Source organism: Dipodomys merriami, unplaced genomic scaffold (assembly GCF_024711535.1).
Source record: "Dipodomys merriami isolate MVZ:Mamm:240054 unplaced genomic scaffold, mDipMer1.0.p SCAF_50, whole genome shotgun sequence".
NCBI lineage: Eukaryota > Metazoa > Chordata > Mammalia > Rodentia > Heteromyidae > Dipodomys > Dipodomys merriami.
The window spans coordinates 589,881-617,527 of record NW_027206069.1 but is presented as its reverse complement, the minus strand read 5'-3'; the positions used below and the strand labels follow the sequence as shown (position 1 = coordinate 617,527).

Here is a 27,647-nt window from a genome sequence, read left to right as displayed (position 1 = left end):
CGGTGCACAGGAGAACCCCCGGGGCACACGAGGACCCCCGGGGCACAGGAGGACCCCCGGGGCACACGAGGACCCCCGGTGCGCAGGAGGACCCCCGGTGCACAGGAGGACCCCCGGTGTGCACACGAGGACCCCCGGTGCACAGGAGAACCCCCGGGGCACACGAGGACCCCCGGGGCACAGGAGGACCCCCGGGGCACACGAGGACCCCCGGGGCACAGGAGGACCCCCGGGGCACACGAGGACCCCCGGGGCACAGGAGGACCCCCGGGGCACACGAGGACCCCCGGTGCACAGGAGGACCCCCGGTGCACACGAGGACCCCCGGGGCACACGAGGACCCCCGGTGCACAGGAGAACCCCCGGTGCACAGGAGGACCCCCGGTGCACAGGAGAACCCCCGGGGCACACGAGGACCCCCGGGGCACAGGAGGACCCCCGGTGCACAGGAGGACCCCCGGGGCACACGAGGACCCCCGGGGCACAGGAGAATCCCCGGGGCACACGAGGACCCCCGGTGCACAGGAGGACCCCCGGGGCACACGAGGACCCCCGGTGCACAGGAGGACCCCCGGTGCACAGGAGGACCCCCGGGGCACACGAGGACCCCCGGGGGAAGCGAGGACGGCCCGCGCCCCACCCCGCGCCGGGCGCGATCGCCGCGCGGTTCCGGGCCCGAAGCCGCGGGCGGACGGGGCGCGCGAGCAGCGTCCCGGCGTCGGTGCCCCGCCCCGCCCCGCCCCGCCCCGCCCCGCCCCGCCCCGGCTTCCGGGCGACGTCGAGCGGCCCCGCCCCGCCCCGCCCCGGCTTCCGGGCGACGTCGAGCGGCCCCGCCCCGCCCCGCCCCGCCCCGGCTTCCGGGCGACGTCGAACGGCGCCCCGCCCCTCCGGGCGGCCGCTCTTAATGGCCGGCGCGCGGGCCCCGGCGCTCCGCTCCGCTCGGCGGCTCCGCGCGGCTCCGCTCGGCGCCCCGCGCTCCCTCCGCCCTCCGGCATGTCGGGGACCCGAGCCTCCAACGACCGGCCCCCCGGCGCGGGCGGCGTGAAGCGCGGGCGGCTGCAGCAGGAGGCGGCGGCCAGCGGCTCCCGCGTGACCGTGGTGCTGGGCGCGCAGTGGGGGGACGAGGGCAAAGGCAAGGTGGTGGACCTGCTGGCCACGGACGCCGACGTCGTCAGCCGCTGCCAGGTGCGGGCCGGGCCCGGGGTACCCCACCGCCAGTGTCCCCACCCGGGGTCCCCACCCAGATCTGGGTCCCTCCCCAGTGTCCTTACCCAGACCCGTGGTCCCCACTGCCAGCGTCCACCCTCTCCAGTGTCCCCTCCCAGCCCCAGGCCCCTCCTCCAGTGTCTCCACCTGCACCCAGGTGCCCCCCCACCCAGTAACCCCAGCCCCACCCTGGGTCTCCCCGTGTCCTCACCCAGACCTCCAGTGTCCACCCCCGCCAGCGTCCCCACTGCCAGTGTCCACCCCCACCAGCGTCCCCACTGCCAGTGTCCACCCCCACCAGCGTCCCCCACTGCCAGTGTCCACCCCCACCAGTGTCCCCACTGCCAGTGTCCATCCACTCCACTAGCGTCCCCCACTGCCAGTGTCCACCCCTCTAGTGTCCCCACAGGGACTTGGGGTCATCCCCTCATCAGTACCCCTGTCTACCCCAGGCCCCCCCCCAGCCAGTGGCCTCACGGAGAGCCAGGTCCCCTACCTGCCAGCCAGCCCTCCCCACCCCGCGTGCCAGCCAGGCCCGGGGTCCCCTCCCTCCCAAGGAACTCCTGGGGCTGTCCCCACATCCCTCTGTCCTGGGGCCCCCACCCCCACAGCCCTCCCCCCTCCCGGACGCCACCCTGCACCAAGTTTACTCCCCAGGCAGGCGCCTGGCCAGAACTATAAATACAAGAGGCTGAGTTAGGGACACTGGATCCTGGGGCGGGGTTGTGGGAGGGACGCAGGGGGCTGAAGGGGGGACCCAGCTCCACGCTGGAGGGTCCCAAAGACCCTCCCTTGTTCTGAGGCAGTTACCTGGGGCCGGCTCAGGCTGGCCACTCCAGGGGGCCGGGGAGGCTGAGGGCTGCTTGCTGGGCAGGGGTGACACCTGGCAGGGCCCTGACCGAGGCTGGGCTTGCTTGGGCAGAGGCTGGGGACCGGCTGGTTGGGGGAGGCGGAGGCGCGGGGGTGCGGGCCGGTGGAGCTCTCGGGAGGCCATGGGTCGGCCTGAGTTAGCTGCAGGCTCCTCTTCGCCTGTGCAGGAGTTCTGATGCCCATGTGTTCTTGAGGCCACGGCCTCCCTGTCCCGGGCCACGCTGGGCCTGCCTGGCCATGGAGAAGGGGCCTTGGCTCAGGCTGCAGCTCAACAGGAGGGGCGCCTCTACCGCCTGGGCTCCTCCTCCTTCCTCTGTGGGCTCCTTACTGAGTTGAGAAAGGAGGGCTACCGGCCGCCCCGGGCCACAGAGTGCACCACACTCGCCCCCCAGAGACAGGTGATAGGGAACTCTCCATCTTCTTCCTCCACCCCAGAGCTCTGGCAAAGGAGAGACCCCAGGCCCCCAGTCAGCCCTGGGGCCCCACTTTCTGCTCTCCATCTCCACGCCGGCCAGCCCCTAACCGCTCCTGCCCTCTCCCCTCCGGCACTCTGCTCCAGTGGTGCCCTCCCCGGTTCTGAGGCTGGACCTGCCCCAGACCCCAGTCACTGGCCAGAGACCTCCCCCCCTCCCCCAGTGTGGGCTGTAGTGTGGGTGGATGCTGGCTCTGCTTCCAGCCCTCTCTGATCTCACCTGGGCCACCTGGCCCGTCCCTGCTCGTTCAGCTCGTGCACACCTGCTGCACACTAGAGCAAACTAGGTGGAAGCCAGCCTTCACCTGAAGGAGGCGGCGGCCGTGCTGCGCTTCAGACAGGCTCACAGAGGTGAAAGAATGAGAACGGTGGCTCTTTTGAGACTGTAATCCCTGCCACATCCCTACCTCGGCTGACCCCATGGTGACAAGGCCCTGAGCCCTTCCCCAGGTCTTTGCCCATACTTGGTAACCCTGCATATGGCTCTTTCCCGAGCAGTGGGGCTCTGCCCGCCACTGGCCTGCTGGTCTCTCCATGTTGTACCTCTGTGGTCAGAGTCTGGCAGAATGTCCTAGATGTCCTGGGAAGGCCGGACTGTACTTAGAAATCATGTCTGGGTGAAGGCACCTGAGGCCAGGCTAGGGCTGGGCAGGCCTGGACAGAACTGGAGCTGGACAGAGATAGAGCTGGGCAGAACTGAAGCTGGACAGAGATAGAGCTGGGCAGAACTGGAGCTGGACAGAGCTGGAGCTGGGCAGGGCTGGAGCTGGGCAGAGCTGGAGCTGGGCAGAACTGGGCAGAGCTGGACAGAGCTGGAGCTGGGCAGAGCTGGACAGAGCTGGAGCTGGACAGGGCTGGAGCTGGACAGGGCTGGAGCTGGACAGGGCTAGAGCTGGGCAGAGCTGGAGCTGGGCAGAGCTGGAGCTGGGCAGAGCTGGAGCTGGGCAGAGCTGGAGCTGGGCAGAACTGGGCAGAGCTGGAGCTGGGCAGAACTGGGCAGAGCTGGAGCTGGGCAGAGCTGGAGCTGGACAGGGCTGGAGCTGGACAGGGCTGGAGCTGGGCAGAGCTGGAGCTGGGCAGAGCTGGAGCTGGGCAGAACTGGGCAGAGCTGGAGCTGGGCAGAGCTGGAGCTGGGCAGAACTGGGCAGAGCTGGAGCTGGGCAGAGCTGGAGCTGGACAGGGCTGGAGCTGGACAGGGCTGGAGCTGGGCAGGGCTGGAGCTGGGCAGGGCTGGAGCTGGGCAGAGCTGGAGCTGGACAGAGCTGGAGCTGGACAGGGCTGGAGCTGGGCAGGGCTGGAGCTGGGCAGAGCTGGAGCTGGGCAGGGCTGGAGCTGGGCAGGGCTGGAGCTGGGCAGAGCTGGAGCTGGGCAGGGCTGGAGCTGGGCAGAGCTGGAGCTGGGCAGAGCTGGAGCTGGGCAGAGCTGGGCATGCCTGGAGCCTTTGGGGCTGCTTTGATTTTTTGTTAGGAACATTTGGGGCACCCTTAGAACCCCAGAAAGGTGCTCCCTTCTGGGACCTCTGGGCTTGCATTCCCCTGCACTTTTCTTTTGCCTCCAGGCCTCACCCCTCCCCCGGAACCTACCCCCCCTGCAGCCCTGCTTCCTCCCCTCACAGAACCCACCCCTGCAGCCCTGCTTCCTCCCCTCACACAGAACCCACCCCTGCAGCCCTGCTTCCTCCTCACAGAACCCACTCCTGCAGCCCTGCTTTCCTTTTCTCCCCCTCACAACCTGCCCTCCCTCCCCTGGTTCCTGGGGACTGTGGCACCTCCGCCTCTCCCATCCCTATGCTGCTGCCTCCCAATTCCCTCCACGCTAGGTTTTCTGGAGCCAGTGCCATTCTTCGCTCTGAGCCAGCCCCTGCGCCCTGTGTGTTCCCCATGTGCAGGCTGAGTCTCCCGCTATTCCCACCCCTTGCTGCGCTTCCTTCTCTTGTGTCCTCCGTGTTTCCACTGCTGCTTGACCAGCTGGCTGTGTCCAGTGACCCCGAGATAGACCCAGGTACCCCCCAGGGCTTCTTACCAGCAGGAGGGAGGCCCACACCACACCCTCTGGAGGTGGGATTCTGGCCTCCTTAAAGAGGGAGTTCCTCCTGGCCAGTCTAGACTGGCCCTGACCACTGCCAGGCCTGTACTGCGCACTATGGGTGAGGTCCTGGGCAGGGAGTGGGCAGAGTGCAGGAGGAGGGGCTGGGGAAAGTGGCTGGGGAATGGGGGCAGCAGGGCTGGCACCGGAGCAGAGCCTCCACTCCCGGCCCTCCCAGGTCTGGCGGGGCAGGACCCTGGGCCTGTCTTGGAAGGTGCTGGCTGGGGCCGCCCCGCAACCCGCCTCCAGCTGTCTGCACAGCTCAGGAGAGCGACCTGCTGCCCAGCCCCAGGAAGGCGGGGCCCTGTGTCCAGACGGCCAGCAGGGGTGGCCACAGGCCACAGGAAAAGCCTCCTGGAGGTGGGGGAGGCCTGGGGCTGCCGAGGCCGTGGGAAGGGGATGGGGGCCACCTGGATGGAAGCTCCTGACCGCAGGGTGGATCCTAATTATGGGCCACGTCACTGCACACCCAGCCTGGGCCCAGGACACCCCTGTGGGCCCAGCCTCAAGCCCAGCCAGGACAGAGCCGGCATCCGCTTTGCCTTCCTGACCCAGGAAGGGTGGGTGCATGTGGGGGCAGAGTGGGCTCGGGACTCACCACTGCTGGGCAGAGGCGGCCCTGCTTGGGCTCCTTTCCCAGGATCAGGAGCCCTGTGGCAAACTCCCGGCGGCCGGGCGATGTCTGCATCTGCAGAGGCCTCGGGGCTTTCCCGGCCCAGGGCCCCTTCTGCCAAGGCAAGGGCACCTGGGAGGAGCCTGAAGGCTCCATCGTGCCCAGCTGGCTCCCGGGGCCCCGGCCCCGGCCGGGCTGAGCCTCCCCAGGTGCGGGGTCTCGCCTGCCTTGGCAGGAGCCGCCGTGGGGGGCACGGTTCCCACCGCGGCTGTGTCGCCGCTCTGGAGTTGGCAGCGGGTGTGGCTGGCAGCCCATAGCAAGCCGCCTGACCCGATCGCAGGCCTGGGACTGCTGCCCCACCGTGGGAGCCGTGCGTGGCACGGTGCATGCAAGGCTGCGCCTGTCTGGAGGGCCGGCCTTCCGGAGCTCAGGGGCTCCGCTCTGCTGGGCCGCGGCTGCCCTGTGCCTCCTGCAGTAGATGGCAGGGGTGCCACTGGTGCCTGCCAAGATGGCGGCATGCCGGCTGGTGGGGCGCAGGGGGGCCTCGCACACAGGGCGGGTGGCAGGACCATCCTGAGACGTGCAGCCCAGCTCCTCTGGTCATGGGGTGTGGACAGAGCCAAGCCTGGCCCCGGGGGCCACTGGGACTGGATTGGGGGCGCTCACTGGAGGAGGCGCAGTGTCGGGGGCAGGTCACCGGAAGAAGGAAGCAGCAGGCAGGGAGGGAGGCAGTGGGCATGTGGGGGAGACGCGGGCCGGCTGGACGGGGCCCTGAAGACACAGCCAGGGCTGCCTGTGCCCAGGACCCCAGTGGGCCTCCAGGGAGAGGCCCTAGTGAGGTGCCCGCCCAGGGTCTCAACACTACCACCACAGGCCAGGCAGACCCCGCAGGACTGCGTTCTCGGGCCACCATGCCTCTGCCCAGCTCTAGGCCTGTCTGGCCGGTGCCCTCTGGGTGCCTCTTCTGGACCCCTCAGTGGCCCGGGGCTGGCAGGGCCCCTAAGCGAGTGCCAAGTTGCTGTGGCATTTGACCATTTGCACAGGACTTGGGACAGCACCTTAGAGCCTCCCTACCCGCTGGGAGCCCGACTGGCCAGCAAGGGTCCCCCTCTGCCCGCCCCTCCATGGAACAGGGAGCCTCACATAGCCCGCCCAGAGCAACCACATTGGGTAGGTCTAAATGTCTCCTTCCCCCGTTGGCCCAGCCCCCACAGCCCTCCATGGCCTCACTGCCCACCACAGTCCCCATGGTCCCCCGGGCCCCCCCATGACCCCCACATCTAGATCTACTTGGGAATCTTTCAGGGATCCTACTCCAAGACCACAGCCAGGGCAGGGACAGGCTTCACCAAGCCCCACCGCTGGCCCTGTTCAGGCCACCACCCCTGTGGGGGGGGGGGGGGGCAACAGTCTCTGGGGACCGTCGCCCTGGGCTTCTCGGGGCTGCAGGAGCCTCCGTTGTCAGCAGGCCAGCCCCGTGTCCAGGCTGGCTTGAGCCTCACCAAGGGCCTGGGTCCCGGGGCTGCTACCGCCCTGGGGTCATCTGATGCCGCTGGCCGTGGTGCCTGGGCCTGTTCCTTGGCTCCGGTGTTTACTCCTAACACAAGCGGGAAGTTCTTGCCGCCTGTGTCTGTGGCCAGCTGATGCAGGCTGTGGGCACTGGAGAAGGAGGGGGCACGGGATTGCTCCCCAAGTTCCAGCTGTGGTGTCAGCAGCCGCGTGGCTACCTCCCTGTCCCTGGAGGCGTGCCAGCCTGTCGGAGAAGGCTTGTGTGAGGGAGGGCAAGGGCACCATTCCAAGGCCACAGACTTGCCTTCTCTAGGGACTCGAGTTTCCCCGTTGCCTGGAGACCTTGTCCCAGCTCTCCCAGGGGGACAGTGAGGGACGGGCCCGGGCCTGGGGAGCAAGCGAGGGCCAAGGATCTCTGCAGAGATCGCAGGGCACCCACCACCCACCCAAGGCTGGGTGGGTCCCCGAGCTGGTGGGCGGGCCCCTCCCCCGCCCGGCTCCAGCCTTGTGCACCTGGCCCTCCTTCTCCCGTTAGTGCCCTCGGGTCCAGCCTGTCGCCCACCACGCTGCTGCCCGCCACTGTTCCCGCAGAGGCGTGGGCAGCCGGCGTCACTGAAAGGAAGAGGGGCTTGCCTCAGGGCTCCCTGTCTGCGCTGGATGGGCTCCCCAGTCTGTGCTGGACAGTCCAGCTGGAGCAGAGGGGCTCCTGGCCAGGTTGGATGGCCCGAGCCGTGTTTCAGAGCCTCAGAGACAGACTGAGGACAGAGTGTAGCCCTGTAGGGTGGGCGTGTGGTGGGGCCAGCCTCTGCCCAGCCTGCGAGGCAGGGGGTGAAGGCCACAGAGCTGGGTCCAGAGCCATGGGCCACAGAGGGCAACCGCCGGCTGCGCTCCTCCGCCTAGGTGCGTGGAGCAGCGTCTCTGGGGCTCCACCTTTGACCTTTCTCTGGCTGGCTGTCCAGGTGGACACGGGGGGGGGGGGCTCGAGGCCCTGCTCAGCGCACAGTGAAGGACAGGTGGCCAAGGGGAGGGGTGTGAGGGGGAGAGGGTCCTGCCGTGGATGGGCCAGGCCTGCGGTCCAGACGGGTGGGCCAGGGATCCAGTCAGAGCCTGCCTGGGAACGGGCAGAGGGTGAGCGGGGTCCAGCTCTGAGGTCCTGAGGCTGAAGTGGGCCCAGCAAGAGCCAGTTCTGAGAAGGCCCAGAGCGCACCCTCGGGCCACAGTGCCCTCAAGTGGCAGCAAGTGGAACTGGAGGCCCCGGCTGGGCGGGAATGGCCCGGGAGAGTGGGTGGGTGGTGCTTGAGTTCCGCACCTGTGCCGCGTGGGGGGAGACGGGGCTTTGGGGCAGAGGGCAGGGCAGGAGCTGACCTGTGGCCCCTCCACACCCGCCTGTGCCCCGGCAGACATCGAGGTACCGGGACTCTCCCGCGTGCACAGGGTCATCCCCTGTGCAGGCCAGGGTGCCCCCTGCCCGGCCACCCCACGCTGCCCACACCCCAGGGGCTCTCTGGACTGAGTCCCGCCCAGCACCCTGGAGATGTCCACTGCTGGGCCACACCAGCAGTCCCTGCTGCCAGCCGGGGCCCAAGGACATGGTTTCCAGGGCATGGAGTGGTGTGTGGTCAGCTGGCTGGCTCATGGTGGAGTTGGCCAGGGCCTGCAGCCTGGCCCCAGTGCCCACCTGAGGGGCCCGCCCCAGCCAGCCTGCAGCCCAGAAGCTGAGCTCAAAAGAAGGCTTTGGAGAGCTCTTTTCTTTAATTCTTGACTGGGTAATGCCAGCCCAAAGGAAGGGGCTGTGCTGAGGGGTGGGGGGCAGGTTGGGCCCAGGGACTGAGGGCCGGGGCTGGTTGGGCTGAGGGGCTGAGGGCCGGGGCTGGTTGGGCTGAGGGGCTGAGGGGCTGAGGGTCAGGGTAGGTTGGGCTGAGGGGCTGAGGGGCTGAGGGTCAGGGTAGGTTGGGCTGAGGGGCTGAGGGGCTGAGTCCACACTTGCTGGGAGGGATGAGGCCCCTGTGCATCAGAGAGGAGGCCCGGGAGCAGTCTGCAGAGCCCAGCCTTAGCCAGAACTGTTTCCACCCAGGCCAGGACCCTTGCAGAGCTGGGGCCTAGCCTGGACTCTTCCCCATGGACAAGTGACCGCCGGACCAACCGCTGGGCAGTACTGGGAGCCCCCTTGTGCCAGGGGCGGCGCTGGCCTGGGGTTGGGAGCCGGCCCATCCTCAGTACTCAGTGCCATCTGTTCTGTCGGTCTGTCTTCCCAGGGCGGCAACAATGCTGGCCACACGGTGGTGGTGGATGGCAAGGAGTATGACTTCCACCTGCTTCCCAGTGGCATCATCAACAGCAAGGCCGTGTCCTTCATTGGTGAGTGCTGGCCCTGGCCCTCCACACCCGCCCCGTGGAACAGGGCAGCGCGGGGCTCCATGTAAGGGGTCTGGGCACAGGCTTCCTTACTCGGGAGGTCCTCCTACCCCTGCTGGAGCAGACAGACGTGCAGACAAGGACAGGGCCCGGCCTGGAGCTGCCCCCAGGGCCTGAGGGAGGCCCTGAAGAGTGCACGGAACTGTGTGCATGTGCACGGTCAAGCACACACACTTGCTTGCACACGGGTCCACACCCACACACTTGCACGCTGCTGAGCCAGGCCAGCTTCCTGCTGTGAGCAGCCTGTGCCACGGGGGAGCAGCTGTCGGCACGCAGGCTGCTGCTGCAGGCCCCTACGGACCCCCCGTCCACCCTGCAGCCCCCTTCCCCTGACAGACCCCCTCCACTGCAGCCCCCCTTCCCCTGACAGACCCCCCCCCACACTGCAGCCCCCTTCCCCTGACAGACCCCCCCGTCCACCCTGCAGCCCCCCTTCCCCTGACAGACCCCCCCCACTGCAGCCCCCTTCCCCTGACAGACCCCCACCCTGCAGCCCCCCTCCCCCTGACAGACCCCCACACTGCAGCCCCCCTTCCCCTGACAGACCCCCACACTGCAGCCCCTCTTCCCCTGACAGACCCCCTCCACTGCAGCCCCCCTTCCCCTGACAGACCCCCACACTGCAGCCCCCCTTCCCCTGACAGACCCCCCACACTGCAGCCCCTCTTCCCCTGACAGACCCCCCACACTGCAGCCCCTCTTCCCCTGACAGACCCCCCACACTGCAGCCCCCCTTCCCCTGACAGACCCCCCACACTGCAGCCCCTCTTCCCCTGACAGACCCCCCACACTGCAGCCCCTCTTCCCCTGACAGACCCCCCACACTGCAGCCCCTCTTCCCCTGACAGACCCCCCACACTGCAGCCCCCCTTCCCCTGACAGACCCCCACACTGCAGCCCCCCTTCCCCTGACAGACCCCCCACACTGCAGCCCCCCTTCCCCTGACAGACCCCCCACACTGCAGCCCCCTTCCCCTGACAGACCCCCCACACTGCAGCCCCCCTTCCCCTGACAGACCCCCCACACTGCAGCCCCTCTTCCCCTGACAGACCCCCACACTGCAGCCCCTCTTCCCCTGACAGACCCCCACACTGCAGCCCCTCTTCCCCTGACAGACCCCCCACACTGCAGCCCCTCTTCCCCTGACAGACCCCCCACACTGCAGCCCCCCTTCCCCTGACAGACCCCCCACACTGCAGCCCCCCTTCCCCTGACAGACCCCCCCACACACTGCAGCCCCCCTTCCCCTGACAGACCCCCACACTGCAGCCCCTCTTCCCCTGACAGACCCCCACACTGCAGCCCCCTTCCCCTGACAGACCCCCACACTGCAGCCCCTCTTCCCCTGACAGACCCCCCACACTGCAGCCCCCCTTCCCCTGACAGACCCCCCACACTGCAGCCCCCTTCCCCTGACAGACCCCCCACACTGCAGCCCCCCTTCCCCTGACAGACCCCCCACACTGCAGCCCCCCTTCCCCTGACAGACCCCCTCCACACACTGCAGCCCCCCTTCCCCTGACAGACCCCCCCACACTGCAGCCCCCTTCCCCTGACAGACCCCCACACTGCAGCCCCCCTTCCCCTGACAGACCCCCACACTGCAGCCCCCTTCCCCTGACAGACCCCCCCCCACACACACTGCAGCCCCCCTTCCCCTGACAGACCCCCCACACTGCAGCCCCCTTCCCCTGACAGACCCCCACACTGCAGCCCCCTTCCCCTGACAGACCCCCCCACACTGCAGCCCCCCTTCCCCTGACAGACCCCCCACACTGCAGCCCCCCTTCCCCTGACAGACCCCCACACTGCAGCCCCCTTCCCCTGACAGACCCCCACACTGCAGCCCCCCTTCCCCTGACAGACCCCTCCCCACACACACTGCAGCCCCCCTTCCCCTGACAGACCCCCTCCACTGCAGCCCCCTTCCCCTGACAGACCCCCCCCCACACTGCAGCCCCCTTCCCCTGACAGACCCCCCCGTCCACCCTGCAGCCCCCCTTCCCCTGACAGACCCCCCCCACTGCAGCCCCCTTCCCCTGACAGACCCCCACCCTGCAGCCCCCCTCCCCCTGACAGACCCCCACACTGCAGCCCCCCTTCCCCTGACAGACCCCCACACTGCAGCCCCTCTTCCCCTGACAGACCCCCTCCACTGCAGCCCCCCTTCCCCTGACAGACCCCCTCCACTGCAGCCCCCCTTCCCCTGACAGACCCCCACACTGCAGCCCCCCTTCCCCTGACAGACCCCCCACACTGCAGCCCCTCTTCCCCTGACAGACCCCCCACACTGCAGCCCCTCTTCCCCACAGTGCCTGCCCCCCTCCACACTGCAGCCCCTCTTCCCCACAGCGCCTGGCCTCTCCAGCTCAGCCATCCCAGTTGGCCTGACTGGAGCCATCAGTGACCTTCTGTGCCCTGAGAGGCAGGTCAGCCCCTGGCTGGAGAATCTGGCTCTCTCCTGCCTCCTTCCCTCCCCTCCCTCTTGGCTTCCAAGCTGGACTGCTGTCCTGACCTCCCCTGTGACCCAAAGCCCTGCCCTCAGACCCGCCTCGACTGGCGTCCCAGCCCTTGTCCTTGTCCTGGCTTGTACTTGTGACCACAACTCACACACACATGCACACACGTACACACATACACACGCATGCACACATGCACATACACGCGCACACACATACATACACATACATATACATTCATGCACACATAAACATATACACATACATACACACATAAACACACACACGCATACACATGTACACATGCACACATACACATACACACATACACATATACACATGCACACACACACATACACACACCCTGTTGGCCTTGGGTGGCAAGTCCAGGCGCTGCATGGCTGTGGCAGTGGTGGGCACAGTCTGCCCATGGTTTATGGGCAGAGGAAGAGCATCAGCCAGGCAGGGACTCTGATTAGTAAGTGGCCAACACCCCCACCCCCCCACACCACACACCCACGCACCCACGCACCCATGCCTTGCCAGCCCAGAGACAGCTGTTCACCTTCACACACCACCACCACACACCCACATCTGGCCATCCATCCCAGCCCAGGGCCAGCCCCCCTCCCCCCCACATCACGTCTGGCTGTCCATCCCAGCCCAGGGCACTCTGGGCCCTTTGTGAGAGTGAGGGGGAAGGGGGGGTCAGGGCCTGAGGACTCTGCACAGTCCAGAGCACAGGTGGAGGGGTCATGGGGAGCTGCCCTGGCCCCAGGCGGGGGGGAGGGTTCACCAGAGAGCTGCTGTGGACCCAGGGGGGGGTCACAGGGAGCTGTCGTGGCCCCAGGCAGGGGGGGTCATGGGGAGCTGCCGTGGCCCCAGGCGGGGGGGGTCACAGGGAGCTGCCGTGGCCCCAGGCGGGGGGTGGTCACAGGGAGCTGCCGTGGCCCCAGGCAGGGGGGGGTGGTCACGGGGAGCTGCCGTGGCCCCAGGCGGGACGGGGGGGGTCATGGGGAGCTGCCGTAGCCCCAGGCGGGGGGGGTCACGGGGAGCTGCCGTGGCCCCAGGTGGGGGGGGTCACGGGGGAGCTGCCGTGGCCCCAGGCAGGGGGGGGGTCACGGGGAGCTGCCGTGGCCCCAGGCGGGGGGGGGGGGTTGGTCACAGGGAGCTGCCGTGGCCCCAGGCCTGCTTAGCAGGGCAGGCAGCACCCTCCGAGGGCGCGCCTGACACCCCTTGTGTCTGCCAGGCAGTTATTTCGAGACGCTGTGGCATTTGGGTGACCTTTTGCTCCCTGCAGCTTGTGTAATCCCTGGTCACTCCGACTGGTGTCTGGCCCGTCGCCCGGCTCCCTTGGCCAGGTCTGTGCTCCGCCACCCCACAGGCCTGCTGAGGGAGGGACTGCGTGAGCCCTCCCCACAGACCTGCTGAGGGAGGGACTGTGTGAGCCCTCCCCACAGGCCTGCTGAGGGAGGGACTGCGTGAGCCCTCCCCACAGGCCTGCTGAGGGAGGGACTGCGTGAGCCCTCCCCACAGACCTGCTGAGGGAGGGACTGTGTGAGCCCTCCCCACAGGCCCGCTGAGGGACTGCGTGAGCCCTCCCCACAGGCCCGCTGAGGGACTGCGTGAGCCCTCCCCACAGACCCGCTGAGGGACTGTGTGAGCCCTCCCCACAGACCAGCTGAGGGACTGCGTGAGCCCTCCCCACAGACCCGCTGAGGGACTGCGTGAGCCCTCCCCACAGGCCCGCTGAGGGACTGCGTGAGCCCTCCCCACAGGCCCGCTGAGGGACTGCGTGAGCCCTCCCGGGAGCACCAGGGCTCAGGGCCCTTCAGCCCAGGCCTCTGGCAGGCCATCCTCCCCCTCCCAGCCTGGGGCCTGCGTGGCAGCCCACGGGGCCACACCTCCCAGCGCCCACGCCTGTTCTCACCACGGCTCCACACACAAGCAGCGTTCTGAGGAGAGACTTCCACATCACGGTGCACGGTCCCCACAGTCCCCTTCTGAACGCTCCCACCGCCCAGACACCCCCTGGCCCGCCTGCCGTCTGGCCAGGCTTTCCTGCTGCTCTGGGCACCGTTTTCACGTTTGGTTGTTTTTTTAACCGTGGTAACACATAACCACACAGGCCAGGCTCTGGTCACACGAGCCTGTGATCCGCCACTCAGGAGGCCTCGTGAGAGGCCTGAGCAGTTCAGCCAGCTCAGACCAAAAAGCCCGAAAGACACTTACCTCCGATTAAACACCAGAACATCCAACGTGGGGCTGTGGCTCGAGTGAAAAAGCTAAGGGACAGTGCCCAGATCCCGACTTCAAGCCTTAGCACCAGCACAGGCACACATGTACACACACACACACAGTCTCTGGAGGGAGGACAGTATTGGAATTTGAACTCAGAGCCTTGTGTCTGCTAGGCAGATGCTCTCCCACTTGACCTCTTGGCTTTACTCAGGTAAGTTGGCTAGTTTTTGCCTGGGCCGTGACCTTCCTGCCCGTGCTTCTAGACTGGCAAAGTTCCCGGTGCCTGCCACTACGTCTAGCTTTATTGGCTGCTCCAGCTGGCCTCAAACCACAGTCCAGATTGCTTCCTCTAGAGTATCTTTGTCATAGGGATGACTACTAGGCAAGCAAGATATACTATTGAAGTCAAGTTTCCATGTTGTTTCACGTTCTATTATATTTACTTATTTACTTACATATGGCAGTACTAGAGGTTTAAATCCTGGGCCTCACACTTGCTAAGCAGGTTCTCTACCACTTGAGCCACACCTCCAGCCCTACTGGATTTGTTTTGAGTGGTTTCAGGTTCATGACAAGTTTTCAAGGGAGGAACAGAAAGCTTGTGTAAGGCCCTGCTCCATGCTCAGCAGCCCAGGGCACCTGTGTCCCTGCTGAGCCGGGCTGACAGCTCCCAATGCAGAGAGCCCAGAGGCTGCGGCCAGGTCAGACGTCCCGTGGGTCACGCAGCCACTGCCAGTGTCAGGCATGGAGTCTCCCCGCCTAACCCCCGACCCCCGCACCCCCCGCCCTCCCCGCCAGGCCCACCACCCCTTACCTTCTGTGCTTTCTTTCTCATTTTGCTTATTCCAGTGTCAGAAAATAAAATTACATTCAATGTAGAGCATCTAATTGCCCAGTTTTTTATTTATTTTGAGAAAATAAAAAGTGTTGCTAACTTTTTGCCCTGGCTGGCCTCAAACCTAGATCCTTTAAACCTCTGCCTTCAGAATGCCTGCGTTACAGCTGCAAGCCACTGCACTTCCCGCTGTCCTGCGCCTGGGTGCGGTGGGCAGGGGGCGTGGCTCTGGCACAGGGCTGAGGCGGCCAGCTCCGCGCTCACCTGGCCAGGCGGAGGGGCCCTCATTGCTCAGGCAGATGGGACACGGGCCGGTTTCAAAGCCAGGTTGGTGTCCGGCCCTCTGGCCTGCCAGGCCGGTTGTGGTGGGGCCTGTGGGAGCCTCGTCCAGGGCCTTGTGATCTTGGTGAGCAGCCTCCGCAGCCCTCCTTTCTGTTAGCACCTCAGGCTCTGTGCTGTGGCTCAGTGGCTCATTTCTCAACACCCTGTAAGACTCCATCGCCTGTAGTGCCACCGCTGACAAACACAGGCCTGCCTCCCAGCTCATCGGGAAGGCGGGCTGCGCTGGGGTCCGCGTGCAGGCCTCTGGGGGACCCAAGTGCGTGGCCCTCTTGGGGAGCACGCACGTGAGTGGGTAGCTGTACGGCTGTCAACCGCCAGCTGCAGGCTTCCAAACCCCGCCCTAGCTCCTGCGGCCCCCCCCTCCCGCAGGCCTCCCCTCCCGCTCCCACAGGCCCTGCTCCCGCAGCCCCCCACCCCCCGCTCCCGCAGGCCCCCCCTCCCGCTCCCACAGGCCCCCCTCCCGCTCCCACAGGCCCCGCTCCCGCAGCCCCCCCCCGCTCCCGCAGCCCCCCCCGCTCCCGCAGGCCCCCCCTCCCGCTCCCACAGGCCCCCCCTCCCGCTCCCACAGGCCCCCCTCCCGCTCCCACAGGCCCCGCTCCCGCAGCCCCCCCCCCCGCTCCCACAGGCCCCGCTCCCGCAGCCCCCCCCGCTCCCGCAGGCCCCCCCTCCCGCTCCCGCAGCCCCCCGCTCCCGCAGGCCCCCCCTCCCGCTCCCACAGGCCCCGCTCCCGCAGCCCCCCCCCCGCTCCCGCAGCCCCCCCCCGCTCCCGCAGCCCCCCCCCCGCTCCCGCAGGCCCCCCCTCCCGCTCCCGCAGCCCCCCCCCCCGCTCCCGCAGGCCCCCCCCCCGCTCCCGCAGGCCCCCCTCCCGCTCCCACAGGCCCCCCTCCCGCTCCCACAGGCCCCGCTCCCGCAGCCCCCCCCCCTGCTCCCGCAGGCCCCGCTCCCACAGGCCCCCCCTCCCGCTCCCACAGGCCCCCCCTCCCGCTCCCACAGGCCCCCCCTCCCGCTCCCACAGGCCCCCCCTCCCGCTCCCACAGGCCCTGCTCCCGCAGCCCCCCCCCTGCTCCCGCAGCCCCCCCCCCGCTCCCACAGGCCCCGCTCCCGCAGCCCCCCCCCCCCCCCGCTCCCGCAGGCCCGCTCCACTTTGCGCTGTGCGCTTTGCATTTCTGTGGTTTGGCCAGGCTGCCGCGTCCTGTGCGGACACGGTCAGCTCGTGGCTGTGGAGTCTGGCTTGTTTCTGAGTAGTTCCGCAAGCTTCACCGCGCGGTGCCATGGCCTGGCCAGACCTCCTTTACAAGGCAGAGGAGTGCTCCGCCTTGGCCGCTCCCTGCCTTCTGGTCCACAGAGCGGGAGGCAGCTCCACCCCCGGCGGTGTTCTGTTGAGTGTCATCGTGTTTTCTCTGCCCGTGACCGCCCCCTCCTCCCCCATTTTGCAGGCAATGGCGTGGTCATCCACCTGCCTGGCTTGTTTGAAGAGGCAGAGAAGAACGAGAAGAAAGGTGAGCTGCTGGCTCGGCGGGCGGGCGGGCGGGCGGCCTGCTGCACCCAGATGACCAGCGAGGGAGCAGGGGAGCCAGTGGCAGCTTCCAGGGAGGCTGGGGGGGCAGGCTGGGGGGAGGGCAGGGCAGGGGGGCAGGCTGGGGGGAGGGCAGGGCAGGGGGGCAGGCTAGGGGGAGGGCAGGGCAGGGGGGCAGGCTGGGGAGAGGGCAGGGCAGGGGGGCAGGCTGGGGGGAAGGGCAGGGCAGGGGGGCAGGCTGGGGGGAGGGCAGGGCAGGGGGGCAGGCTAGGGGGAGGGCAGGGCAGGGGGGCAGGCTGGGGAGAGGGCAGGGCAGGGGGGCAGGCTGGGGGGAGGGCAGGGCAGGGGGGCAGGCTGGGGAGAGGGCAGGGCAGGGGGGCAGGCTGGGGGGAGGGCAGGGCAGGGGGGCAGGCTGGGGAGAGGGCAGGGCAGGGGGGCAGGCTGGGGGGAGGGCAGGGCAGGGGGGCAGGCTGGGGGGAGGGCAGGGCAGGGGGGCAGGCTGGGGGGAGGGCAGGGCAGGGGGGCAGGCTGGGGGGAGGGCAGGGCAGGGGGGCAGGCTGGGGGGAGGGCAGGGCAGGGGGGCAGGCTGGGGGGAGGGCAGGGCAGGGGGGCAGGCTGGGGAGAGGGCAGGGCAGGGGGGCAGGCTGGGGGGAGGGCAGGGCAGGGGGGCAGGCTGGGGGGAGGGCAGGGCAGGGGGGCAGGCTGGGGGGAGGGCAGGGGATGCCCAGCCAGGAGCATGGCGGGGGGAGGGGCAGCCCACGGCTGGCTGCCCAGGACCAGGTTCTTCTGGCCTCTGCACCGTGGGCTTCTCCATGGAGCTGGGCGCCTGGCGGCCTGGCACATCCGCTGGAGGGCAGCCTTGGGACCCTGCCCGTGTGTGTCGCGTACCCTCAGGTCTGAAGGACTGGGAGAAGCGGCTCATCATCTCTGACCGGGCCCACCTAGGTAAGGACCCCCGATGACCAGTGGTCTCTGCCCCAGGACCCGAGAGCCCAGGCCCTGCCTTGCCCACACAGTCCTCGCTGCTTTCCAAGAGCTGTGGGGGGAGCGGGGGTGGGGGAGCGGGGCTGGGCTGGGGGCTGCTGGCCTCGTTTGCAGGCAGCTCTGCTACACTTGCATGACTTGCATGGGGCAGAGCGGAGCCGGGGATTCTGGAGGCCAGGCACCTGCTTCTGGCCATGCGTCTGATGGCCAGGCCCTCACCGTGAGCCTCTGTCCCCTGCCACAGTGTTTGACTTCCACCAGGCAGTGGACGGGCTGCAGGAGGTTCAGCGCCAAGCTCAGGAGGGGAAGAAGTAAGTGCCGGCTCTCCCATGGCTCCCGGGACTGGACCTGGGGGAGGAGGGGCCTGGTGTGGGGGAGGGGCCTGCAGGGGAGGGGGAGGGGCCCTGCTGAGCACGCACACTCTGCACTGCACTCTCCCGCTCACACCTGCACACACAAGCACGCATGCTCACACACGCGTTGCCGGCCCCCATGGCCACACACACGCACCCGCACGAACGCGGTGGCAGTGGCAGCCCCCAGCCTCCCGGGCTTGGCTTTGGGGTGCGGGGCTCAGCCGCCATCGCCATCCCGGAGGCAGCAGCCACGGCCTGCCGCACCAGGCAGAAACCAGCAGGACAGCGTGGACAAAGGGCACCGCTGGGCACGCGGGAGGGAGGACAGGGGCTCAGAGCCCCGCCGTCCTGCACCTGCCCAGCCTTCGTTCAGGCCGGGGCCTTGGGCCGCACAGGCCCGAACCAGCCCAGCGGGGCTGCTCCTCACCAGCTCATGTGCCTTTCAGCATCGGCACCACAAAGAAGGGCATCGGACCCACGTACTCCTCCAAGGCCGCCCGGACCGGCCTCCGCATCTGCGACCTGCTGTCGGATTTCGATGAGTTTTCCACCAGGTACCCAGCCCAGCGGGCGGGTGCGGGGGGGGGGGGGGACTGCAGGGGGGCTGGGAGTCCAGGCGGGCCCTGTGAGGAGGGACGGGGCACGGGGCCTGCAGGGGGGCTGGGAGCCCAGGTGGGCCCTGTGAGGAGGGACGGGGCACGGGGCCTGCAGGGGGGCTGGGAGCCCAGGCAGGCATGGCGTGCCACACACCATGCAGTCAAAGCAAGGCTCTCCCTGCAGATTCAAGAACCTGGCCCTCCAGCACCAGTCCATGTTCCCCACCCTGGAGATAGACGTTGAAGGTCAACTGAAAAGGCTCAAGGTCAGCCATGGACAGAGACCCAGTGCCGGGGGAGGGGGCAGAGTTGGGGCCTCCGGCTCCGGTGCCCTGGGATGGCAGGCTTGGTGGGGGGCACCCCCTCCCCCGCCTGCAGCCTCCCCTTGGCTGGTCTTCCCAGGGCTTTGCCGAGAGGATCCGACCCATGGTGCGAGACGGCGTCTACTTCATGTATGAGGCCCTCCACGGGCCCCCCAAGAAGATCCTGGTGGAAGGCGCCAATGCAGCCCTTCTTGACATCGACTTCGGTATGGCCCGTGGGCCTGGGCAGACCTGTCCACCAGGCTGGCCACGGAGAGCTGGGCAGCAGGGCCAGGCCCCAGGGGACGGGCTGGCCACCAAGAGCCTGGCAATCCAGGGATGAGGCCAGACCACCTTGAGGCCACAGTGCCAGGCACAGCAGCGAGCTGTCCATTTATAGGGTGCGGTGGGGGAACTGGGAGGGGGACCGGGTGGGGCCCGGGGCCGGGTGGGGACAGAGACCAGGTGGGGAGGGGGCACGGGTGGGGAGGGGGACCGGGTGGGGAGGGGGACCGGGTGGGGGTGGGGACCGGGTGGGGAGGGGGACCGGGTGGGGACAGGGACCAGGTGGGGACAGGGACCGGGTGGGGAGGGGGACCGGGCGGGGGTGGGGACCAGGTGGGGACCGGGTGGGGAGGGGGACCGGGTGGGGAGGGGGCATGGGTGGGGACAGGGACCGGGTGGGGACAGGGACCCGGTGGGGACAGGGACCGGGTGGGGACAGGGACCCGGTGGGGACCGGGTGGGGAGGGGGACCGGGTGGGGAGGGGGACCGGGTGGGGACAGGGACCAGGTGGGGAGGGGGCACGGGTGGGGAGGGGGACCGGGTGGGGAGGGGGACCGGGTGGGGCCCGGGGCCGGGTGGGGACAGAGACCAGGTGGGGACCGGGTGGGGAGGGGGACCGGGTGGGGAGGGGGACCGGGTGGGGAGGGGGACCGGGTGGGGACAGGGACCAGGTGGGGACAGGGACCCGGTGGGGACCGGGTGGGGAGGGGGACCGGGTGGGGGTGGGGACCAGGTGGGGACCGGGTGGGGAGGGGGACCCGGTGGGGAGGGGGACTGGGCGGGGGTGGGGACAGGGACAGGGACTGGGGGGATGGGGATGGGGGAGGGAGGATGGGGACCCGGGGGGGAGGGGGACCAGGCCGGGGTGGGGACGGGGGGGAGGGGGACCCGGGGGGGGGATTGGGACGGGGGGGATGGGGACCGGGTGAGGGTGGGGACCGGTGGGGATGGGGATGGGGGGGGATGGGGACAGGGACAGGGACGGGGGGGACGGGGACTGGGATGGGGACGGGGGGGGGATGGGGACGGATGGGGGGGGAATGGGGGGCTGGGCTCCTCTTGTCTCCCCATGGCTGCCTGCAGGCTTCCCTTGCCTCAGCCTTCCATCCTCACTCCCAACGCCTGTGAGCGCCAAGGGCCCAGCACCGGTGCCCTCGCAGGCCCTGCCAGGCACAGTTGCCCATACCCTGGCTCTGCTGCCCCCGCCCCCGCCGTGTCCAGCCACCCACTGCCCTTTGCTGAGAGGACCTGGGCCGGGGGCGGGAGGATGAGGTGACGCCGACCTCCGTCTCGCAGGGACCTACCCCTTCGTGACCTCCTCCAACTGCACGGTGGGCGGCGTGTGCACGGGCCTAGGCATTCCCCCCCAGAACATCGGCGATGTGTACGGCGTGGTGAAAGCCTACACCACCCGCGTGGGCATCGGGGCCTTCCCCACCGAGCAGATCAATGTGAGTGGGGGCCTCGGGCTGCAGGTGGTAGGGCCGCGGGATGCTGTGGACCCCACTCCTCAGCCGGCGGGGTGCCCCACCTCCGGTGTGGCCAGGGCGCCGGGTGTCAGGAAGGGGCCTGGAAGTCCAGCCTGCTTCACCACATCAGCACCGATGAGACGTGGTGGGGAGTGGTGTACGCACGGGGGGTGTGCTTGTGTATACCCAAGTATCTGAGGCCCATCGACCAGTGGAGACCCTCAGAACATCCAGAAAGAAAGGTTACTAGGGTTGGGCTGCGGCTGTTTTGGAGGGCCTCGGGGGCCTGAGCTGCTGTTCCCAGAATCAGAGCTAGCAGCAGAGTACCTGGCTTCCAGTCGGGAGCTCTGCACCCCTAAAATTCCTTCAGGCCATGGCCTTTCTTCCTCAGCCTTATTAGCGTGGAGCTCTGGAAGCCAGAGGGGAGGTTCACACCTCTCCTCCAGGAGCGTGCCACATCCAGAGTGGCCAGGGGACTGGGACAGCCCGGCCCCACCTTACCTACCCACAAAGCAGCCTTCTAGAGCGTTCAGAAGGGCTGCCAGCCCAGAACTGCATGGGTGCACCAGGCTGGGGACGTGGAGGTTGTTCTATGGGGTAGAGGGGTGTTGAGGATTCTTGTGCAGAGGAGGAAAGTGGGAAGGAATAGGGAGCGAGGGAAGGGGAGGAGGAAGAGGAGGGGCTGAGGAGGAGGGCAGAGAAGAGAGGAGAAAAGGGCAGAAGGGAAGAGGGGGAGAAAGAGGAGGAGGAAGGGGGAGAGAGAGGAAGGCAGGTGCACAGCAGGGCTGGACATCCTCTCTCTTCTCACCCAGGAAATTGGAGAACTGTTACAGAACCGTGGCCATGAGTGGGGAGTGACCACAGGCAGGAAGAGGCGCTGCGGCTGGCTGGACCTGATGATCCTGAGATACGCCCATATGGTCAATGGATTCACTGCGTAAGCAGCCCTCTGGATACCCCACCCCGGGGCAGCCTGTCCATCCCCGTAGGGACTCCTGGACCTGGACACCCACAAGGCCTGCAGAGCTCAACCCAGGGTCTAAGGGCCTCAGCATCTGTGTGGGACCCTTGTCCATGGAGAGCTGGCCCTGGGCTACTGGCATGGAGGCAGGCCCAGGGGTCCCGGTGAAGATAGGGCAGAAGGCGTCCTGCGTACAGGACACACAGGTGGACAGCAGCCCAGAACAAAGGTCACACCTTTGTCCTCAGCAGTCATGAACTTCTGCTGAGGCCACCTGAGGACTGGCGCGGGGTTGGTGGGGGTCACGTGAGGACCGGCGTGGGCTGGCAGGGGTCACGTGGGGACCGGTGTGGGCCGGCAGGGGTCACGTGGGGACCGGTGTAGGCCGGCAGGGGTCACGTGAGGACCGGTGTGGGCTGGCAGGGGTCACGTGGGGACCGGTGTGGGCTGGCAGGGGTCACGTGGGGACCGGTGTGGGCTGGCAGGGGTCACGTGGGGACCGGTGTGGGCGGGCAGGGGTCACGTGGGGACCGGTGTGGGCGGGCAGGGGTCACGTGGGGACCGGTGTGGGCGGGCAGGGGTCACGTGGGGACCGGTGTGGGCGGGCAGGGGTCATGTGAGGACCGGTGTGGGCTGGCAGGGGTCACGTGGGGACCGGTGTGGGCCGTCAGGAGCCATGTGGGGACCGGTGTGGGCCAGCAGGGGTCACGTGGGGACCGGCGTGGGCGGGCAGGGGTCACGTGGGGACCGGTGTGGGCGGGCAGGGGTCACGTGGGGACCGGTGTGGGCGGGCAGGGGTCATGTGAGGACCGGTGTGGGCTGGCAGGGGTCACGTGGGGACCGGTGTGGGCCGTCAGGAGCCACGTGGGGACCGGTGTGGGCCAGCAGGGGTCACGTGGGGACCGGCGTGGGCGGGCAGGGGTCACGTGGGGACCGGTGTGGGCCGTCAGGAGCCACGTGAGGACCGGTGTGGGCGGGCAGGGGTCACGTGGGGACCGGTGTGGGCGGGCAGGGGTCACGTGGGGACCGGTGTGGGCGGGCAGGGGTCACGTGGGGACCGGTGTGGGCGGGCAGGGGTCACGTGGGGACCGGTGTGGGCGGGCAGGGGTCACGTGATGGCGGAGGTCTCATGATGGTAAGAGCCACATGAGGACAGTGCGGTCTGGCAGGTGCTCCTGGAGGGGCCTCCCCGACCCCCCACACACACACACTGAGGGTTGCAGGGACTCTATCATTCATTCCTCACCATGTTCTTCCAAGTGCAGCCCCTGGCCTTGTCTTGAGGCCTGGGGACATCCTTCCAAAGGTTTGGCAGATCCAAAGGGATGGCAGAACTAAGGAGCAGACAAGCTGGCAGGTAGACAAGAGATGGCCATTTACTCCTGACACCAAGGGCCTGGGGTGGCACCAGGTGGGGAAGGGCCTGGTTTCTCAAGCTTTATCCTGCAGGTGGTGTCCTGAAACCCCGCTGGGAACCCCTGAGGGGCAAGCAGACTCTGCCACCTCTAGCACAGAGGAGAGAGCCACTGCCCCACAGCTCCCCTTGGTCACCAGGAGCTCATTTGGGGCTCCTAGGGAAGAACCCCAAAGAGGAAGGGCGCAAGAGATCCTCCCCGTAAGGCAAGACAAGACAGCAGAGGAAGCTGTTCGGATTCACACCACCACAGCCCTCCTCCCATGAGCTCCAAGGATCGAACCTTCCTTGCCATCAGCAGAATGTTGGAGTGATTTCCTGAGGCAGGGGCCGGGGTGGGGGGCGGGGGCAGGGAGCAGAGAGGTCCCAAGGGTTTATGCAGTGTTATGGGGGCATTGGTGGCATGGTGTGTAGTGACCCAGGGCTGTGTGCAGGTGATAGGAAGGGGATGTTGATAGCGTGGTGTCTGAGTGGTCCCAGGGCCCTATTCAGGGAACGGGATAGGCAATGATGGCATGGTAACGAGTGGGCTTCCTGACAGGAGTGTCATATTCAGGACAGCACTGCCTGGCACCTCTCAGCACACCACCTTAGGCTGATGAAGCCTGTCATAGAGGGGAGAAAAGAGAAGAGGGGCCAGGCCCTGGTGGCTCACGCCTGTCATCCTAGCTACTCAGGAGGCTGAGATCTGAGGATTGTGGTTCAAAGCCAGCCCTGGCAGGAAAGTCCATGAGACTCTTATTTCCAGTAAACCACCAGAAAACCAGAGGTGGTGCTGTGGTCTAAGTGGTAGAGCGCTCGCCTTGAGCTGAAGAGCTGAGGGACAGCGCCTAGGCCCAGAGTTCAAGCCCCATGATGGACACACACAAAAAAAAAAAGGGAGAAAAGGAAAGAACTTGGGTTCCCTCAGTACAGGGTGTACCAAGGAGGGGCAGGGAAGGCCGTGCTGTTGGTGCCTTCTGTAGTCCTGTGCTGGCAGGCCCGAGGAGGCAGAGATCCCCTCCAGGGCCGTGCTACAGAGCAGACGCAGCAGGCGCCACAGACAGGGGCTCAAGCGGGAAAGCGAGGCTGCTGGAGAGACGCCTCTAGGGTGGGAACTGGCGGGCGGGGATGAGATGACTAAATGTGGCGCAGGCCCAGAGGCATCCCTGCTCAGACCTCTGACTGTCAATCTTTTCCCCATTCACTGTAAACGAGAGAGCGATGGCAGCATAGTCACTGTCTCTTCTCTTGGTTTGGGGGCAGGCTAGCACTGACCAAGCTGGACATCCTGGATGTCCTGGGTGAGATCAAGGTTGGCATCTCATACAAGCTCAACGGGAAGAGGATCCCCTACTTCCCAGGTATGTGAAGGGGCCGTGTTTCTCTTGTGTCAGGAGAAGGGGACTCAGAGGGGGCTGCTTACCCCCAAAGACCTCGTTCCTTCCAGCTGGGCCTCTTGTGGGTCCTTGGGGGGACCAGGCGGGTCCCCAGGCAGCTGTAGGCACTCCCCAGTGCCCTCCAGTGGCGAAGTAGCAGGGACAGGCCTCTGGGCCTCTAGCCTGCACTCTCTCGGGACACTGGGACGCCCACCTGCCTTGTGATGAATGCATCTGGTCACTCCTCCCAGCAGCCGCCCTGCGGGTGCCCCGGGCTGGGCCCCTGCCTAGGCCTGAGCAGGCCCAGAAGTGCCCCACGGCTGTGGCTGTCCTAGGTGACCAGGGCCCTCATCCCCGTGGCACTCATTCCAGCACCTTCCATCAGTAAGGGGGTGTTAGCATCCACTGTGAGCCAGGGGTCCGGGACTCAGGGTGTGGATCCTTGAGAACGCATCCGGGCTCAGTGCTCACGCAGAGCCTGGAGGCACTTGCGCTGCGCTGCGCTGCAGGGCCCCGTCCCTCCTGGCTTCTCACCTGCATTCGGGCACCACGCTCTGGCCTGGCAGGGTGGTCTGGGGTCCCCACTGACCCCATGTGTTCCCCAGCTAACCAGGAGATCCTGCAGAAGGTGGAGGTGGAGTATGAAACGCTGCCCGGCTGGAAAGCTGACACCACGAGCGCCAGGAAGTGGGAGGATCTGCCTCCCCAGGCCCAGAGCTACGTGCGGTTTGTGGAGAACCATGTGGGTGTGGCAGGTGGGTGCCCAGGGGGCCCAGGCCCTGCCAGAGGCCCAGGTGTGGAGACCAGTGAATGTATCCGGTGAAAGGCTGGAGCGAGGCACAGGTGCCTCCAGCCTGAGCAGCTGCAGCCAGGCGGGGCCCCGGGACCAGATAGAAGCACTAGCTGCCCAAGTGTGGATGGCAGGCAGGACTGACAGCTGTGCGTGTGGGTCAGAGGTCACTCAGACCCCATGGCTGCCAGCTCATCCAAGGCGGAGGGGGGGTGAGGGGGGGAATGTCACTCTGCTTCCCATTGTCGGTGGGCAAACCCCTATTGAGTGGCCTTTATCACTAGAAAATTAAAGAGTTTGCACTCGGAGAGCAGTGCCCCTTGGCCCAGTGGGTCGCGTGGAGACGCCACACTGGGTTGTCATGTGCTGTGACCCGCTCTGTTGTGCTTCTAGTCAAATGGGTTGGTGTCGGCAAGTCCCGAGAGTCCATGATCCAGCTGTTTTAGACCCAACAGAGCTGAGAGCGGTCAGACAGACGGACGGCAGACTCCTCCCCAGCCAGCAGCAGCTGTGTTCCCTGCCCACACACCAGCGCCATAAGCAAAACATAGGAAAACTATTTTCTGAACTTTTATTTTTCTATGTAAGCCTTCAGCTGAACCCACTGAATTCTATGATTTTAAACATCTGAAAGCCAGCACTGTCTACATTTTTAAAAAAATTTGTGCTACCTAAAATGAGCCTAAGTGCTTGAAAGAGTCGACACACAAGTGGCCTATCTCCTGTGACAACAGACGGTCACAAGGCACGTGTCCTGTGACAATAGATGGTCACGTGGCTTGTGTCCTGTGATAACGGGTGGTCCCGTGATGCACACACGTCCAGTGGTAACGGACTATCATGTGGCACGTGTCCTGTGATAACATGGTCATGTGGTACATGTCCAGTGATAATGGATCACATGACACACGCGTCCAATAATAACAGTCACGTAGCATGCGTCCAGTGATAATGATCACATGACACATGTGTCCAGTGATAATAGTCACATGATACATGTCCAGTGATAACAGATGGGCGTGTCAAGTATCCAGTTGGGGCCATGTTGTAATAAACATACCCAGAAGCCACTGAATGAGAATGGTCATGGTCTGTTTGTCTTGATTTTGTCTTGTGGCTTTTATGCTAAGTGGTGACCACTCCCACGACCAGTCTTGGTGATGCTGCCCAGGGGAAAGGCCTGCCCGCAAAGAAACAGCCACTGCTCAGGGTGAGGGCTGCCACTGGACAGAGGAGGTGGACAGATGGGATGACAGAATGGTCCAAGCTGTCCAGCCCATTGCCGCTGGACAGAGGAGATGGACAGACGGGATAACAGGATGGCCCAAGATGTCCAGCCCGTCACCAGCAGCAGCAACAGTATCACACACCCCCAGGCACAGGAGGGTTACCCAATAAGCTGGGCTGGTGGGCCGCAGACAACTGTAATACACCTGGCCAGTGTCACCCAGGAAAGTCTGTGTACCCACGGCCAACACATGGCCTCAGCTAGCTGTCCTGGGTGTGTGTGCGTGTACGTGCACGTATGCAGACCAGCATTGTCTTCAGCTGACCGTCCTGTGTGTGTGTGCGTATGCACATGAGTGTATAGGCTAGCACATCATACTCATTTGGCTGTGTGTGTATATGCATGTGTATAGACACTGGGTTTTGAACTCAGCCTCATACTTTCACTTGGCTTTTTTGTGCAAGGCTGGCACTCTGTCCCTTGAGCTTCCTGCTGGAGATTGTCCCATAAATCTGTGTGGCCAGCTTGTCAGTGGTTAGGGTGGTAGACGTCTACCACCACCAGTCCAACTGGCTCTCAGAAACTTCCCTGCAGGCTAGGGTAGCACCAGGATGGCTGGTGGGTGGCGTGGGGTTGGTGCCATGATGGCTGCAGACAGGTCAAGATGGATCCCTGCATTTTGGTATCACTAAGCCAAGCCACGTTTGCTCAGAAAACAAAGCAGAGCAAGCTGAGGTAGGACAGACCAAGTGTATGAAAAGTTTTTAAAAACTAATCACCTGGCTGGGTGTGGTGGCACCTGACATCCCCGCTACACAGGAGTGGGAAGCAGAACCAGATTAAAAGCTGAGTGCTGTGACTCATACCTGAAGCAGTAACTACTCTGGATCCCAGTTCAGTGTCAGCCAGGGCGGGAAAGTTTCTGAGGTGGGCACATGCCTGTCATTCTCAACTCCATGGGAGGCTAAGAGAGAGGATCATGGTGCCAAGTCAGCTCAGGAAGGAAAGTATTTGAGTCTCCACATCCACGGAAGAGAGTGGATGCAATGACACAGGCCTGCAATTTCAGGGACAGTCAGAAGCCTAAAAGTAGGTGGATCGCAGCTCAGGCGCAATTATCCAGGAGGGAAGTCCTGTCCTAAAAACAATCACTAAAAAAGCAGGGCTAGAGTGTGGCTCCACAGTCGCACAAACCTGTCCAGTGATGCCCCTCCCCCCACATCTACACAAGCACCTACACACTGCATGCACAAGGATCAGATGCTGCTCCCCTCTCCCAATCTTAACCACCCACCTGAGTGCACTGCACACTAGAGCTGCAGCCCAGGTTGGACTT

At 66.3% G+C, this 27,647-nt stretch overlaps 1 protein-coding gene across 1 annotated transcript; it reads left to right on the top strand.

The window, feature by feature from the left end:
• The first annotated feature begins 899 nt into the window (after positions 1-899).
• Adss1 (adenylosuccinate synthase 1) lies at positions 900-26,158 on the top strand. The gene is made up of 13 exons (XM_069997445.1): positions 900-1,185; positions 9,011-9,113; positions 16,488-16,550; positions 17,462-17,512; positions 17,796-17,862; positions 18,354-18,461; positions 18,688-18,769; positions 18,906-19,032; positions 20,388-20,542; positions 21,373-21,497; positions 24,181-24,278; positions 24,899-25,048; positions 25,477-26,158. The coding sequence occupies exons 1-13, from the start codon at positions 994-996 to the stop codon at positions 25,527-25,529; spliced, it is 1,374 nt and encodes a 457-aa protein (XP_069853546.1). The 5' UTR covers positions 900-993; the 3' UTR covers positions 25,530-26,158.
• The last annotated feature ends 1,489 nt before the right edge of the window (positions 26,159-27,647 follow it).

Excerpts from the sequence above, each read along its gene's own strand:
- Adss1 (XM_069997445.1), top strand. The coding sequence starts at position 994 with ATGTCGGGGACCCGAGCCTCCAACGACCGGCCCCCCGGCGCGGGCGGC. Across the intron at positions 1,186-9,010 it reads ACGTCGTCAGCCGCTGCCAG|GGCGGCAACAATGCTGGCCA; the intron begins GTGCGGGCCGGG and ends CTGTCTTCCCAG. Across the intron at positions 20,543-21,372 it reads TCCCCACCGAGCAGATCAAT|GAAATTGGAGAACTGTTACA; the intron begins GTGAGTGGGGGC and ends CTTCTCACCCAG.